Raw genomic sequence first — 17,077 nt, forward strand, 5'->3', positions numbered from 1 at the left:
ACACTCTTTTATGTATTTATTTATTTCATATATTTCTTTTTAAACATCATCGATGAGCCGCAGGAGGACAGACGGGGCCTCTGGTGGGGTTAATTCTGAGCCTCAGCCCTATCCTCCTCTTTTGATGGCTTTAATGGAGGCTAAGGTGTCCCATGAGGATAAGCAAGCTCAGTGACATGGAGGGGGAAGAGAAACATGTGGGGGGAGACGATGTGCATGAAGGAAAAACAGAGCTAGAAATCTGATTTTTAAATAAGCAGTTCCTTTTGTTTGGTCCAAACCTAATGGCGTGTACAAGGTATTCTCGATGAATCTGCCCTAAATAAGCCATTGCTATTGTCCTAGACGGACAGAGGTTTTAGTGTGAGGCATTTTCCATCAAGACACTGAAAGTATCCTAAACATCCAACAGAATATTACTGTTTTATTCCTAGAAGTTGTGTTTCTCACCGCTGCTTTGGGTCAGAGGGGGCAGGGCGAACTTCCAGGCAAATGAAGGACACTTACTGAACACGTGAAGGGCAGGGAGTTGGTGTCAGGCTAATCTGGCCGTGGGTGGCAGTGCTCACATGCTGAATGGTAAACTCACCTCTCCCTGCACACAGACAGATGCCTAAATCTGATTACAGCTGGCCCCAGATCCTTTTAAGAGGGGGGGTCTTTCAGACGCTCACCAGCAGGATAACTGCAGACAAATACAAAGGGTAAATTCATGCGCAAGAAAATGCCAAACCTACTTTCGCAATCGCATTGTAGGTGCGTAACATTATTCCAGTAAAAGTTGTGGTTAGGGTTGAGATGTCCCGATCAAAAGTTTTCTTTCAGATCAGTACTATATATATATATATATATATATATATATATATATATATATATATATATATATATATATATATATATATATATATAATATGTGTGTGTGTATATAACTATATATATATGTATGTGTGTGTGTATATGTATATATATATATATATATATATATATATATATATATATATATATATGTATATGTGTGTGTGTGTGTGTGTGTGTGTGTGTGAATTTTGTCCCAATCTGAGTTCCAGCAAGATAGCCTTAATATGTGCCATAACATGGAGGTTAACTATGCTAAGAGAACAAATTCCCTTATTGTCCCACAATGTTGAAATTTGGGTATGACAATGGTAAATACACAGACAGTGTTACACACAGTTTATAGTAGTGAAAAAACAAGCTAATATAATCTAAAGTTAGTCCTAAAGCAACAGAAAATGAGCTTCATTAGAAATGCCAAAGACAAAAGTAAAAGTAAATGCAGTTAAGAAAGCTACTATAAAGTTTGGAGCACACAAAACGTGCAAAGCTCTCTTTACTTTTGAACATATTTTCTGGAATACAAAATCTTTAACAGGCTGATGATTTGCACTTGTCGGCAGTGTTTTCGAAAGGTCGCTGAACTGTTAGCTAGCATCGGCAGGTTTACTATACGTTTGGATGTGACTTATTGATAGTGCAGCTCGTAACCTATTTTAATGCAGTTCCATTTAAATGTGCACAGACAAAACACGCATGGGAATTGTTCTCCTGCTTCATGCCCTTAGCCTGTTGCTTTGAATAAACCTTGCGTGGGGATATCTTTCAGCTAGCTGGGGTGAAGCAGACAAAATCTGAAATTTGATGTCAGACCTTAAAAAACCTTTTGCGTCTCTTTTATGTCCAAGTGTTTTCAAACCCTCAGTGTGAGGCACAGAAGATCCGGTATCAAAATTAAAGGCTTTCTTGCAATCAGCACAAAATCTGTTGAGTCTAATTGTGCTTTTAATGACGACCATATATAGCTAATGTTAGTTTTAGGAGAGTAAACTTTCTTGATGAAAACAACGTAAGAAGAAAGCATATAAAACTGGTAAAAATCTGACTTAGCAAAAAAAGGTGAATGTTAATTAAATCACTTTTTCCCTTGAAAGCATCGGCCTAATTTAAAGACTGACAAAAATAAGAGGGTAAAATAAAGAGCACTAAATGTGCCTACAATAGCTTCATCAGACAAATTATCATTAAAAAAACTGGAGGCCACATGCATAAATGGTATATTTGGCTCAGATTTCTGTATTTTATGCGTATTGTGTCTGAGTTTTGATTTTGGTTCAATAGTAGCTGCTGTGGATTTACTTGTGATGCCCTTTAGGAGTATCATCTCTTCCATCCCGATCTGTGTTCGGCTTTCTGATTAATGGCACCTACTCGTCATAACCCTATCTGCTGGAATCTGCATACCAATGATCCCAGTCCCCTATTGATTCCCCCTCATCCACCCCGCGCACACATTCATCCTCCCTCCCCCCGACCACTGTCATTATAAAAGTCAGCAGCTGCTGCATGCATTGATCATAAATCATAATTGCTTGTTCATTTTTCCCTACTTGTTTAATGTTGCTGTCAGGGGCAGCAGGAGGAGAAAAGGAGGAGGCGGGTAAGGAAGGGAGGAAAAAAAGAAAACCAAAGAAAGTTTACTGCGACAAAGAAAAATGAGCTAAGAAAAGAGAGCTACAGGAAAAATGACTGTACTTAGATAGGCGTGTATGTGTGCCGCCATTCCACCTTGTTAGTTAGTACCTAAAAAAAAAACATTTTATTTGTTATTTTTATAACACTAACTATGAACCAAATCTTTGTTTTTTTCCTCTAAACAATATAAAAACAACTCTCCCATTAGACAGCCTACAGGTTCAGTTAAATGTATTAGTCATTCTCTAAATTAGTTCAGATATTTATGTCAAATTTAAGCAGCATATACATTTTCTACTCATAAGTCATATGTGTCACCATTTTTATGCTACTGCAATACATTTATGTAGCATTTTAATAACATATAAATAACTTACAAAGTAACAAAAAATATTTTAATGATAAACTCATTATGTTTATGTATCAGGATTATTGAATGTCCCAACATTTGTCTGTATTATTATGATCTAAATTATTATTATTATTATTATTATTATTATTATTATTATTATTATTATTATTATTATTGTTACTTATTTATGCTTTCAGAAAAAAACATCAAGAAACTCAAATCCCAACATAGGTTTTAAAATGGCTGCAGTTTGTATTGTCTTGGCTATCATTTAAAGGCATTACAAGCCACACAGTGTTAAATACGTCTCATAAACTTATAAAAAGGCTATTTTGTTTGTGTAAACTGTTCACATTACTTTCAAACCAATTTTGATTTCTAATATATTTTGTTATAGTTGCTTTCTTGTGAACCCTTTTTCCACACTTTACCCTTCTTTTGTGTGCAACTTATAACCTCTGTATTAATTTTTTTTTGGACAAACATGGACACAAGAGAGAGTCTATACACCTGTTTAAGTCAGATTTTGCTTTTTAAGTATATCTATTTACTCATCATCAAGTTATGTCACTGTTTGATGTTGGATAATGTCTTCACTCTGTCATGTCCCTCGTCTTACCAACGTATGTTTCTGCCAGAAATTCTGGCCATGTCTGTGGTCTAAATGTGGAAAAATTAACCACATTTTATATAACGTCAAATTTTGTTTTGTGTAGTGCTTGAATATTCAGATGAGAAGTGTAAAATGTGCCTAATTAATAATCGAACATCTCGGGCTAAGATTTGAACCATCATCACCTCTATTTATAAGCACTTTACCACCAGTCACAGCTGGCACAAAGGGCTGAACATCAAAAGCAAGAAAATGATTCCATAAAATGGAAAAACTAAGCACAAAATAATAAATTAGAAACTTGCTAAAAAACACAATAAAAAATGCATATACAGATAAAAATCTTACCAGGAAAAATTAAGTAAAGTAAAATCTCAGTTGGTTTGAAGGCCAGTGTGTAAAAGTACGTTTTTAAATGAGTTTTAAAAATGTACAATGAAAGCTCCATATTTAAGAGTCTGGAGTTCCAACATTTGGTACAATAATTATTAGGTCAGACAGTCCTACCGTGGCAGCCAGTCCAAGCGTTCAACATGCCAAGATTAAGTTTATTTTCATAAGTGCAGATAGAGCGTTTGCATGTTGTACTATTTGATGGAGCAAAATTATTTCTGAGTCACTGCGGAGGTTTTTGCAAAGTATTTCAGTCAGTTTCATAGCAGTGACAACTATGTGCAATTTACATCAAACATTTCTAAGTTATAGTGCTGTGAAGCTTTACAATATGTTAAAAAAAAGAGTCTGCAGGAGTGCAGGAAATCTGAATGTAGTCTTTCCAGGAGCTGCATAGATATCTACCTATGTTCTGTTTGGGGCATATTTTTCAAGCTGTTGAGTTTCTTTGCTTTCTATTACGTTTTTTAACACTTAGGCCACAGTATTTGCTGTGAAACTGCTAAGCAAGGTCAGTGATTATATAGGCCAAGCTGAAGGATGCCAAAGCTACAAGTGGACAAGTAAAAATGTAAAAGGGGGAATTTGGGGGTAAATTAACAAGGGATTCAGACCAATGCCCTTCCACTTTATATAGACCACAACTGAATGATTTCAATATGAAAAGGAAGAATGAACAAAACATTTTAAGCCACAATCATAACTCTAATTAAAAATCACATATTTGCCAGCATATTTGTGTCTAATTATACAGCTGAACAGATTTCTAAAACTTTTATCCTGCTGGCCTAAGTTACAGTTGTATGAACATGTATGGAGGCATGTATATGTACCCATGTAAAGTCCTCGACGCGGTCAACCCGGGTTTGACTCCGACCCGCGGTCCTTTGCCGCATGTCTTCCCCCTCTTCCACCCCCCCTTCCTTTCAGCCTACTGTGTTAAAAAAAAGCCAGCCAGTAAAGCCGTGAAAAATCTCCAAAACCCCAAAAAAAACAAAAGCAATGCTGTTCTTGCTCTTTTAGAATAATCTCATCAGAAAACATTCCTTGAAGTTAAAATGATTACTTGGTCTCTTTGCTCCTCACTTTCTTCAAACAACTTTGGACTAGTTACAGGGATTCCTTTTTCTATCCGCTAAAGAACAAAACAGCATGGGTTCTCTTTATATCCCATTAATTCACTTTCTCTTCCTTACATTCATCTTGCTTCACATCATTTGAGTGGTAGAAATGATAGATTAGTGGAACCTGAATTCAGCAAAACAGTAATCACACTGATAGATCCATGCAGCTTCTAAGCATATTGCTCCCGCCCCCCTCCTTCCCCATTGGGGCGACACACTACCAGTCTGGGCTGGGTCTCCTCTGCCACTTTTGTACTTTATTGAGCTCTCTGCTGACATCCAGCCTGGCGTTTCTGCTTTGCACGAGGAAACTTTGGATGACATGTAAAAGCAGAGGTTTGGTGCTGGATGCTCCCATAATGGGATGGGAACAGGGGCGCACCGGAGACAGGAGAGCGAGGGGTGGGGGATGTTGACTGCAGGTAAGAGGGTTGGAGGGGGAGTGTCTGCTTCCAAAGCAAATGGAAGACAATCCAATTTCCTGTGATTCCATCAAGCTTCCTTCCTGGATCCAGGGGCATTAGGGTTTGCTGAGAATGACCCTCACAAGCATGCAAGAAGGCTTTAGGCTGCACTTTCACTACCATGCTCAACATACATTATAGTCCTTTGCAAGCGTAAACACAATCCTTCAATATCACTAATTTTTTGTATGAAAAAGCTAAAAAAAGTCCTGTGTGTTTTGTCTTTAAGACATCACAAGTTGTGTTTTTTTTTAACTTTCTGTTTATTTGACTTAGCCCCCTTTTAGCTTTTAAATTTCTACCTCACTGTTTGAGCTTTGTTTTTGACGACTACTTTTTTTTTATTGTTGCTGAAATTTTACATTTATATCCAATACTTCATGCCAGTTAGATTTATTTAAAATCTGACATTCTAAGGCACTTTCCTCCGCTTTAAATGTATCCTAACAGAAGGGCAAAGGAACTATTTGCGCACATCATCTTAAGTTGTGATTTTTTATTTATTTTTTACCTGCATACAGACAGCGTTGTGTTCTGGGTTAAACCACTGCACCGCTTTCCTTGTTGGTGGTGATTCACATCTGTGTTTTGAAATCCACCCAGAGGGAATACCAAGCTCTAATCCAATCAGCAGGTCCCCAAAGTGCTGTCCCTGAGAGACGAGGAGAAGCACAACAATAGGATCACTATGCGCGGAGTCTCAGTCGGAAAAAGCTGGTGGAAAAGAAGGACACCAAACTAAAGAGAAGACTGAAAGAACGAGAGTGAGAAAGGAGGATGTTTGGGTTAAAGAAAAGGGGGGGAAAGTAGAAGGAACACAGTCCTGTAAATAAATGAATAAAAGAGGACAGTTTACGACAGCTCTTGAGTATTTCTGAAACAGTTTTTTTAGAAATTGGCATTTAATATCAAATTTAACAATGCTAAGAAACTGAAGTAATAATAATAACGTAAAAATATCTTGCAGAATTTCTGTAAAGTGTGATTTCTGGTAAGGAATAATTGAAGGTGCATTGAAGGTGCATCAGATTAGGTGTACATGTTTAGAACATCTTCGGTTTTCTGAGAACGGTTCGCACTGATTAAACCAAAGGGCAAGCACCTTAGTGAGATCAAACGAGCTTTCTGAGACCTTCAGAAAGAAGATTCTAGCAGTTTATGTCTGTTGAGGAATTGAAAGAGGTGTCAAAAGAAACTGAAATCAGCTTTTCCACTGTATAGAAAATGTGGAGAGGTGGATGACATTCAAAGCAACTTCCTCTATTCCCAGGAGTGGCTATCCAAGCGAGTTCACCGTGAAAGCAGGCCGCAAGATGCTAAGAGAAGTCTCCAAAAACTGTTGGAGAAGATGTTATCACAGGGCCTACAGCGGACTCTTAATAACATTTGGTTTTCATGGTAGATATGCATGGTCTCACAGAAAAGCCTGACCAGTTGAAAGTTAAAGAAACCTCAAAACAAAGAGAAATAAGTGTGAGGTGCAAGTATATTACATTAAACTGAGAGAAGCAAGACTGTATGCCATGTCCACTCCATCACAGCAAACGATCACTACTTGACACCCCCCCCTCCCCCCGATCCGAAAACACTCTAGAAGGGCTTCATTTCTCGAACCAAGTGGCAACAGTTTGATCCATTGAACACCATTTAATCTGAAGCGGCGATTAAGAATTGAATCTGTTGATTATGATGCCTCTTGTATATTCTGTCTCTTTACACCTGTGCACAAACATATTTCCCCATCCCTGTCCCCAGTCAAACAATTTATACGAGAATTATATCGCCACCTCTGAACTTTTGACCACAAGAGCCATTTGTATTGTTTTAAAGGCACAGCACCATTGCCGCGAGACAGTTCCATACATTCTGCATACCTTCTGGCATTGAGTCTAGCTCTTTTAACAGGAAGAAACCTGCAGACAAACAGAAATAAGATGCAAAAAGCGAGGCGCTGGTTTGGGAGTGTTATATATTATACAGAAAAACAAAGACTACACTGAATTAGTGCCAGGCAACATGGCCTTATATATATATATATATATATATATATATATATATATATATATATATATATATATATACATACACGCATTTCATGTGATGTATATAATGTGCAATTTTCTAATGCAGATGCAAACGGTAAGTTAGACTCTCAGATGTCCATTTAATAGCAGGACAGAGGCAACAAAATTTGCAGCATTTTTTTTTCCACTCAACCGAGCATTAGATGTGATCTTTAAAAAATTCAGCTCCAAAACAAAGCTGCGCTTTGTCTCCTCATTGTGAAAAAAGTACATCAGACTGATGAACGTGTCTGCAAAAGCGAGCCATAAGTCATGACCTAAGATCAAATATAGATCCCTCTGATCAATAATCAGGCCACTGAGTTGCTAACCTGAGACAGGATCTGACTATTACCTGTCAAACACAGATAAACTCTGAAAACAGCCAAGAGCATAAATACAAATTCTGACCAATTTTCAGGAATTTTAATCTGGATGACCATCCTTTTAAACAGAGGAAGTACTTATTTCAGGTTGCACTGTACATTTTATCATCTTTTTCTCATTTCATCTGCTTTCCTTAAACCTAAGCAGTTTTGATGGAGACAAGCTAAAATCTCTCTTACCCTAAAAGTCCCGTTTTCTATCCCGTTTTTTCTATCACCTCTCTGTTTTTTATTCACAAAGATGGTGCCTGCCTATTAATCCAACATCTGATACTGGATGTATCAGTTAGATGCAGACAGGTGGTGGTTGCTATGGAAATTGATACTCAAATACTCACAATATTGTCAATTTAGACATCACATACGGCACAAAGTGCATTACACTTTAAATATGCGTTATATCACCCAGACCTGCACAGAATTAATGTCAACAACAGCTAAATTAATGATTTTGCCCAGGAAAGAGACTCTAAGACACCTAATTTCTGGCTAAATGCAGAAGCACTGAGCGTGGAGTACTTTCTATTGCAATGATCTATGACCATTCCTGAAGGCTGGTGTCCTGCATTTGGATTTTTCCTTGGTTAAGCGCACTTGAATCCAATCAATGGTTCAAAACCCAAACTCTGCAGAAGTTTGTGACACACTGAGGAAGTGTTCATGCAGGGACATGTCTAAAACTTGCAAAGCACCGACCTCTAAGGGTGGTAGTTGGACATCCCTGTCCGTGGGAGAGTAAAACAAAATAAGAATCTAAAGTCAATGGCGGCAATAACGAATAAGAGGAGCATTGCAGGAGAAAATAAAGTGAAATAAGGTGGTCAGTACGTCCTCCAGCCTCCTTGGGGCATATGAACATAACTACAGAGATACCATAGGGTAACGTAAGCCACTCAAAAAAGAAAGCTTTATGCCTTGGCTTAAAAGAAGGGCAAGACATTTGCATCATGAACTAAAACGTCTGTATAGACATCGACTGCTCCAAATTTTTTACTATATGTCATGCAAATATGCAGCTTTGGCATCTCTCCCTGATTATTCTCTAAATTTGCTCACTCTGGAGTATTTTATTGCTCCTCTGTCATGGGTCTGCTGAAGTAAAAACTTGTTGTTGTTTTTTTGTTGCCTTTTTCAGGATAATGAAGGACAGACAGCACTACATTATGGTAAGAAGGCCCCTTCTATTCATCTCAGCGATTGAAAAAAGTACATTGTCATGATTATGTTGTCTGCATGTGTCCTCCCTTTATGTACAGCAGCTTGTTTTCCGCACACACCCACTCTTTGTCTGCCTCTGTCCCAGATTTATCATCTTTTCCTCCAACTCTCTCCGCTCTATTCGTCATCTTAATTTTCCACACCTTTTTTTTTTCTTTCACCCCACCGAGTCTGTGGGATTCTTCCCCGTTTCATTCTCGTGGTCGCATGTGTCCTTTTGGTGTGTATGCGCGCCTGTGCCTCCCTGGCTGCGTGTGTGTACGCCGTCCTGTGTGCGTGTAATAATCGCCAGACCTCCCAGAGGAAATCAGCAGTGGTCCTTAGACTCCCCTGACCCTCTCATGCCCCAACACACGTGTCCCCGATGGGCGGTGCTCACGTCCTCTGAGCCTCTTTATGAGCGTATATATATATGTGTGCATGTCCTGCTGCGCCATCTGTCCTCCAGCTTTGTGGCGTTGGAGTGGGCATGTTGCATCACCTACCAGCGAGCTACACACACACACACATCTATACATGCACTCATCAGAGCAGCCCCTGAGGATATGGTATAAAAAGATGACTAATAAACATAAGCGATGAACTCAAAGAGACAAATAGCAGAGAATGAAAATTCATTCCTACCTCTCTTTGCACAGGGCAACAGTGGCTGGCAAGTGATTAATTGAGGGTTTACTGCTCACCATAAATTGTTCTCCTCCTCTACTGCTCCCCCGAGGGCTGGCCACTTTTTACGGCTCAAGGCCCAGCCGAGACACCCGCCACGCGCACACGCGGCAGGCCAGATAAAATACAGTTTAGAGCGACTATAGAGGAGGGCTGTAAGCATAGCTGATAAAAATGTTAAAAAAAAAAACGACAAACAGCCCGCTTTCGTTAGTCTGGATCGGCGGCTTTTAGCACTTCGCACACCGCCTTATTCGCAAATGCGATGCGAGCGCGCACTCCCATTTTCCTGCGCGCCCGCATGCATTCCGATGTATCATCACATCTCGTGCTCTTGGACGCCCACCAGCATCCAGGCCCGTCAGCCACCTCTGGGCTGCAGGTTAAAAGGCCTGGCTGTCAATCACCGCAGCTGCTGACATCAGCAACGTGGCACAGCACAAAGTCTGCTTTTTTTAAAAGGGGCCTGCGATTGATACCGACAGAGAAGAGCACTCACAACAAGAAAGGGAGAGAGGAGATGAGGTGGTTGTGGTGGGGGTGGAGGTGGGGGGGGGGGGGTGCCACAGGGTATAGAGGTGCATCAGGAATGAAGGGATTCACTAACTGGGTTAAGAAAGTGCAAGCTGTCCCTTCTCCCCTTTATTCTGCATTGAAACAGGGAGAGAGAGAGAAGAGAAGACCCTTTTAGCGGGCCACAAATTGCCAATGGGGCAGAAATGAAGTGTTGCAAGGAGGCTCAGGTCCAGGTCTGTGGCAGTGCAGGGTCTGCAGATGGGCTTTTCATTAACTGCACAGCCGCACATGTTCTGTATTAAACCATAGAAAAAGGTGTTTGGCATGTTTACTTAAAGCAGGAAACCTACCACCACTACAGCTTAAAACGAGTGCAAAGTCTAACTTCATAACTATTGCAGTTTCAGAAAATGTATCTAAAAATAAAATGATTCATACCCCTGTTTGATTTAGAGAGCCTTTTTATCTTTCGTGCTCGCCGTTATTCCAGCCAAACTTCCAAGAACAAAATAAATGTGGCAAGAGTCTTAGTGCAATACTAGATTCCAGTTAATAAAATGCTGTTTCAACCAACACACTTTTGTTCAGGATGTTAGTCTTACTTGACTGCAAAAAGTATTTTCTCCCGACAGAGTCCAATGTGACCCTAAACACAGTGTTATCTAGGTCAAGTTCAGATGCAACCCTAAAACTTGCATGTCTTTATTATCTATTTTCAAGAATACATCTGGCATGACAAATACAGCTGCCGTCTTGAATAAACTCAAGCCTGCTGGCGATGATTTCACCTGGATCTCTCTGCTGTAGCGCTAGTCTAATGTTAGCATGTTTATGCTCTGTTGTTATATGACTTGTTGATATTTCTCCTTGTAACGTTTCTCAGTGAGTTTCCTGTTGGCCGTGTATTGACAAAATATACAGGAAAAGGTTTTTTCTGGGAAATTAAGACTCCACGCAGACGTCTCTAGATATTTCTTACGTGTAAAGATGTCCCAATCAATATTCTCTTGTTCCTTATTGCAACGGAAATTGATTAAGGCAATTACTGGTTCACTAATTTCAAGACTTCCTGTTTATTTAAACACGTGTTTACTAACTATTCACTAAAAGGCTCTGTGGTGAGACATATAAAATCTTTTTTTCCTCACATTTTTGTCAAGAGTTGTGTAAGTTATTCAGTCTGTTTAAAGGAGAAGTCCGGTCAAAATCAGAATTCAAACTGCTGAAAGTACTTTAAATATAAAACTACTACATACTGTGCAAAAAATTATAAGTTTTTTTAATTAATAATAATTCTCATTTAATCATGTTTATTTGGAGGAATCCATCTTGGTCAAGAATAGTACTGTCACCTCCCATTTTTTGACGTCACTCGGCGGACCCGCTGTTGAGCAAGTTTCAACGCTCTGTTTGTCACGCGCACTATTTTCCAAGATGGCGAGGGCTGGTGCTCTGTACGAAGCAGAGAGTGATGAAGTACTTAGTGACAGTGATGAGAGTTCTGTGGAGTCATCATCATCTGATAGCGATATGGATGTTTTAGAAGAGTTTCTTGACAGAAACCGGACTTTTGACGGAATCCAGCGCACCTTTTTCCATTGCAAACTCAGTCGGGTCCTACAGAATATATCTATACACGCCTGTGTGTGTGTGTGTGTGTGTGTGTGTGTATGTGCGCGCTCCGCGCAGCACGGCTTTGAGCTGTGGAGCGCGCACACAAACACACACACACACACACACACACACACACACACACACACACACACACACACACACACACAGCGGAGGAGAGATCGCTGAAGTGACTGTGTTGAAATAAGCAATGTTTTTTCCACTTTTACCAGTTGTGTTGGAACATCCGATGGCCATGTACGTGGGCATTGTTCCTTTAGCAATTGCTCGTGGGAATGTCAGCGGTGAAGTCCTCTGGAAATCCGAAAAAATTATTGATGATTGCAGCTGTGTAGAACGGCTCCTATTGACTTTGCATGGAAAGCGGAGAGAAATGCTGTCGCCGCTTCCGCTTTTCCACGCCCCAGGATGTGATGTCAAACGCCCCTTACTGCCCAAATATGGGCAGTAATGTCAGCCCCCATACACAGTGATTCAGACGACAATTTATGTTTTTATTTTCTTATTGATTAAAGATAAGTTCATTAAATAACCACAAACGTATTAGTTTTAGTTATAGCTAATGATACCCTGATTTTTCCTTGTTGACCGGACTTCCCCTTTAATTCTTTTTTCATCCACATAGGAGTGATTTTCTTTTATATTTCAGTTCTGTAACAGTTCTACTGATGACATGCTGAAGCATAACTTTTCTTTATGGCATATGGAGGAAAACACCAGACTGTGTGACTGCTTAGGATTGTTTTAAGTTAAATTGTTCCACCCCCATCCTACATTTTTTTTTCGAAGAAGTAATACTTTCCACCTCTGTAAGTTAAATCACTGCTTTGAATATTTTTGGGTCTAAAGTTAGGGCCAATACATGCTCAAAATGAGCAAAAATATATATTGGGGGCAAGAACAAAGGTGTTTCTTGTTAGGACATTTTATGTTTCACAAAAACTAAATTGCATCAATCTTAGGAAGTCCTCACAGGTGTTTCCCTCTGCAGAGTTTGTATAGTTGTCAGACTGCAGACTGTTCTGCCCAGATGATGTGTGAACATCAAGCTGCAACAACTCCCAAACCAGGCCTGCAAGGACACAATTAAGTCATTTTTCTTTAGCAGCCCTGGGAGAGAGAGAGAGAACACATTTCTCTGTTCTTGCACAGCATGACCAGCCCTCTGAACTAATTCACTGTATGTCGTTTTAATTGTTTTATTTTTCCTCTTCCTCATGGTTTCTGCTCCTAACCTCTGCTTCATTACTTCCTGTATGTTTCCCAGCGTCTGCCTGTGAGTTTGCTGACATCGTAGAGCTCCTCCTCAACAGCGGCGCTGACCCATCCATCAAAGACATGGAGGGCTCTCTACCCGAGGAGGTCACTGAATCCAGCGCAATTTCCTCACTCCTGCGGCAGTACACCGCTCCGAAAGGCTAGATCGCCCCTTCAATAGTACTATGCAAGTCTTCTCTGGTCTCTACTCCACTCATTTGTCCAGCATTCCCATTATTCCTCCTTGACCCTAGGAGAGACTCTGTAGGCTCTGCGGTTTGGTGGCCATGAATGCAGATACGTTGTTTTGTTGTTGTTTAGTTCTGAAGGTGAGTCTGATATCAGATTTAGCTCTTTTGGAGTTCATCTGTGATCGCGCGTCCCATTTGATAAGATAATAAAAAAAATAATAAAGGGCACCGCATTTGTTTTCAGTTCTTTGTAAAACTGTAAATTGATTGTACAGTAGAGCTTGATGTAACATGATAGTTACTGCAAGACAGTAAAGACCTGTTGAAAATAATTTTTGCTGTACCAAGGAAACTGTTCCCAGAATACCTCTTGTTAAACAAGCATCCATGTGGACTGTATGACAAATAAATAAACTGGATAACATCCTGGCAACATTTTACTAAAAAGACTTTTCCATAATTTTGATGTGGCACATCTGGATGTATCAGCTGTCACTTGGGGGGGGGGGGGGAAACAGATTAAAAATGTTGATCTTCTAAACGTACTTATCAATTCAGAGAAATTCACAATATCACATAATTTATTGTCATGATGTACTGTACCATGCAAACACTCCATGTCAGCCACTCCCCCTGCTGAGGTCTGACAACCTCACAGGCTTTTGTTCTGAGTTGGTCCTCTCTGATGGTTTGTTCACCATTCAGTCCTGTTACATAGCAATGAATGCTTAATTCATTTGAACGTTTCCATCATTAAAGTCTTCAGTAAACCTGTGTCTGCTTTTTTATCGGGTTGCTTAAAAGTGTCGGGAAATGAATCCCCCCTCCACCCCCCATTAGAAAGAGCGGTCAGCTAATTGATTTCTGTCTTGCAATAATGTCCAGAAAATTAGAATACAAAGATACTAAACTTTTGCAGAAAATCTCATGTATTTGTTATAATTTTTTTTCTATTTAAGATGTGCGGCATCTGTTTCATACTAGCTGCTGTAGAGATGACTCGGCCTTGGATTTGCACGTTTTATCCGCCGTCACAGGGAGGAAAATGTAAAAGTGCACACGAGGTTAAACAGGGGTTTTCTCTCAGAAAGTGAAAAGGGTCCTTAGAAGATGTTAAAGTTACATTTATTACAATTACAGAAGCTGGGCTATATGAGTAGAAATGACCACAAATGCTCAATCTAAGCAACACTTGGATCCAAATATCGTATTTACCTATAGATAAAACAAACTTTTTATAGGACCATACGTTGTTGCAGAACCAAAAAGTTATGAAAAATGTAAATGACATGGAGTTCTTAGACTGAACTCAGAACTGCAGCGGTTTGCTGGTTTGCAAGGAGACATTTCTTCTGACTTGGTTTTGCGAAAGACTTTTGTGCAAAAATAGATTTCTGGAGGGAAAAAACATGCTTTTTAGGCCTAAAAGGAATCTTTGCGGTTTTATTAACATTTAGGTTTGAGGAGTGCAGAATCTGTAACACACTGTGTGGAAGGGCTTAAACAAGCAAATCATATGTAAATCCCAAAGTTAGAGATTTATCTATGGACTGAATCTACTAAGATATTTCATTTTATAAGTGCAAAACAGCCCAGCAAGGATTACTACACAGGTGGGACTCGCCAGAGGTTGAAAGTTTATGGTTTATTTCATAAGAAACTTAGAATTTGAATTTAGTTTTATTATTATTTAATGAATTTCATGCTGTTCAGGGTCACAGTGTGGAGGCTATAATGACTGATCAGACAAGAGTTAGGGTAATCTTGCCTTCATGTTTGTCTTGACTTTTAGGCTTAAATGAGAACTGAAATACGGGGAAAAAAATTGGACTTTGATAAATAGACTGAGAAGTTTTTCCATATACGTATATTGTGCCATATATCTTGTCCAATCCAAGAGAAAAATGCTTATGATTCATGCTTAAAACATCACCACTCATCAACATCATGTCCAGTGAAACACGGTGGTGGCAGCATCATGTTCTGGGATTACTTTTTCTTTATATGGAACAAGTATTTTTGTAGAAATGCTAAATGAGGTTTTTAGCCCAAAACCTTCAGCAATTTTCTATAATTTTAGCATCAGCATCACTGTTTGTTTCCAGCCATACAACAGAATCAACAAATGAAAAACTTTATGAGAAGAAAACGAATAGAGGAGCCAGAGTTCAGAATTAAGTTTGCCAAAATATTAGTGAAATAAAGAGTGTTGTGACAACAGAAATTCAGTATTCATTTAAAGATACACTCCAGTTATTGCACTCTTGTTTCTTTTAGTTGTGCAGGATAAATGTCACATTAAATGTTGAATAACTTCAACACTTTTGAGCTCTCGTAGCTCTCAAAGACATGTGTATGCTGCTTGATATGTTATATGAAGCGTTTTAATGTTTTATGTTCGTCTACAGCTGTGATATGTTGCACAGGTTTAAAGCTAACCAACTCATACACACCCTGCTTGTGGACTGATGTCATAGATGAGCGTAACTGGAGGTTCTCCAAACATAACCAACACACGCTCGGAGTCTAAATCTGCTTTACTTGTCGTCAAGCCTCAGCTCAAACACACACTCATATTACAGACGGCTGAAAATACACTAAACCTTGACCCGGATTTTTAACTACACATTCATGAAGATCTCAGAGCAGATTTTCTGCACAGCAGTTGAGACAAAGCTTAATCCTTTACTATCTAACGCACAAGTTCACTCTGACCCTATTCTCAACCCCCCTCTCTGCCCAGTGTCACACTGAAAATCTGCTCCGCCTCAAGGTGTTAGATAACTGTCAACATGTCTGGTGGGAGGCTGCCATTCCCTCAGCCTCCAAATAAACAGGATTGTATAAATTTAAACTGGATTGCAAAAATTTAATCTACTGCCTGTTTTTTTTTTTTTTATATAACTTTGCTTTCAAGGAGCCTGATGTTCTTGTAATCTTTGACACTGAAGATCTGAAGGTCTTTTGAACTTTTCTGTCTAGTCTTGGTGTTGGTTAATGTAGAGCTATTAAAAATAGCAAAGTTTAAAGGATGAAATAAATGTTCGAAGAAAGAAAAAGAATCATCTGAAATACTATTTCATATTACTCTGTTACAGTACTTTGTAAAAGCATTAATTTTGTAACATAGCTGTCTCTGCCTGCATTGTATTTTACTGTGATTTCATGCGAGATACAGAGAACCTGTGGAAGAAAGAGTTTGTAGCCTACTTGTAAAAAGGCTCTGTGTAGCAGAAAGCTAACGCTACAAGTCACCCTAAACACACCATCCTGGCAGTGAAATGATGAAACATGGTGGTGGCAGATCACAGTTTTTCAGCAGGGACAGTGAAACTGACAGAAGTTGATGGCGAATGAAGATGACTGGAGAGCAATCCTGGAAGAAAACGCGATGGTTCACTCTACAGCAGTGCATCAGGCAGCAAGAGCTACAATGCTTACTTTAGATGAAAGCATGTTAAATGGCACAAATGTGAAAAGCACTGTTCACAACGTCGTTGTCATGGTCCGTAGGTGTTTGTGCTTTTGGATTTCTTTATGTCTCTGTTTCTTCCCTGTTGTTTATGTTCTCTGGTTGCTCCCATTCAGTTTATTCTTGTGCTGTGTGTACATTTTGTGTAAGATTCTTCCCTGTGTTTTTTTATATTCAGCTCAAGCTCATTCTCTCTCGTTTCATCAGCTCCTCTTTCTTCATTATTATCAGCTGTTCCTC

At 39.4% G+C, this 17,077-nt stretch overlaps 1 protein-coding gene across 1 annotated transcript in view; it reads left to right on the forward strand.

Annotated features, from left to right (window-relative positions):
* LOC105936852 (acyl-CoA-binding domain-containing protein 6) overlaps positions 1-13,869 on the forward strand; it is a 41,311-nt gene extending 27,442 nt beyond the window's left edge. Inside the window, exons 7-8 of the mRNA XM_012877856.3 lie at positions 9,021-9,051; positions 13,185-13,869. Of these exons, the coding sequence (XP_012733310.1) occupies positions 9,021-9,051; positions 13,185-13,339 (186 nt within the window). The 3' untranslated portion in view covers positions 13,340-13,869. The remainder of the gene's footprint in view (positions 1-9,020; positions 9,052-13,184) is intronic.
* The last annotated feature ends 3,208 nt before the right edge of the window (positions 13,870-17,077 follow it).

The sequence above is a fragment of the Fundulus heteroclitus genome, chromosome 9, assembly GCF_011125445.2.
Source record: "Fundulus heteroclitus isolate FHET01 chromosome 9, MU-UCD_Fhet_4.1, whole genome shotgun sequence".
Lineage (NCBI taxonomy): Eukaryota > Metazoa > Chordata > Actinopteri > Cyprinodontiformes > Fundulidae > Fundulus > Fundulus heteroclitus.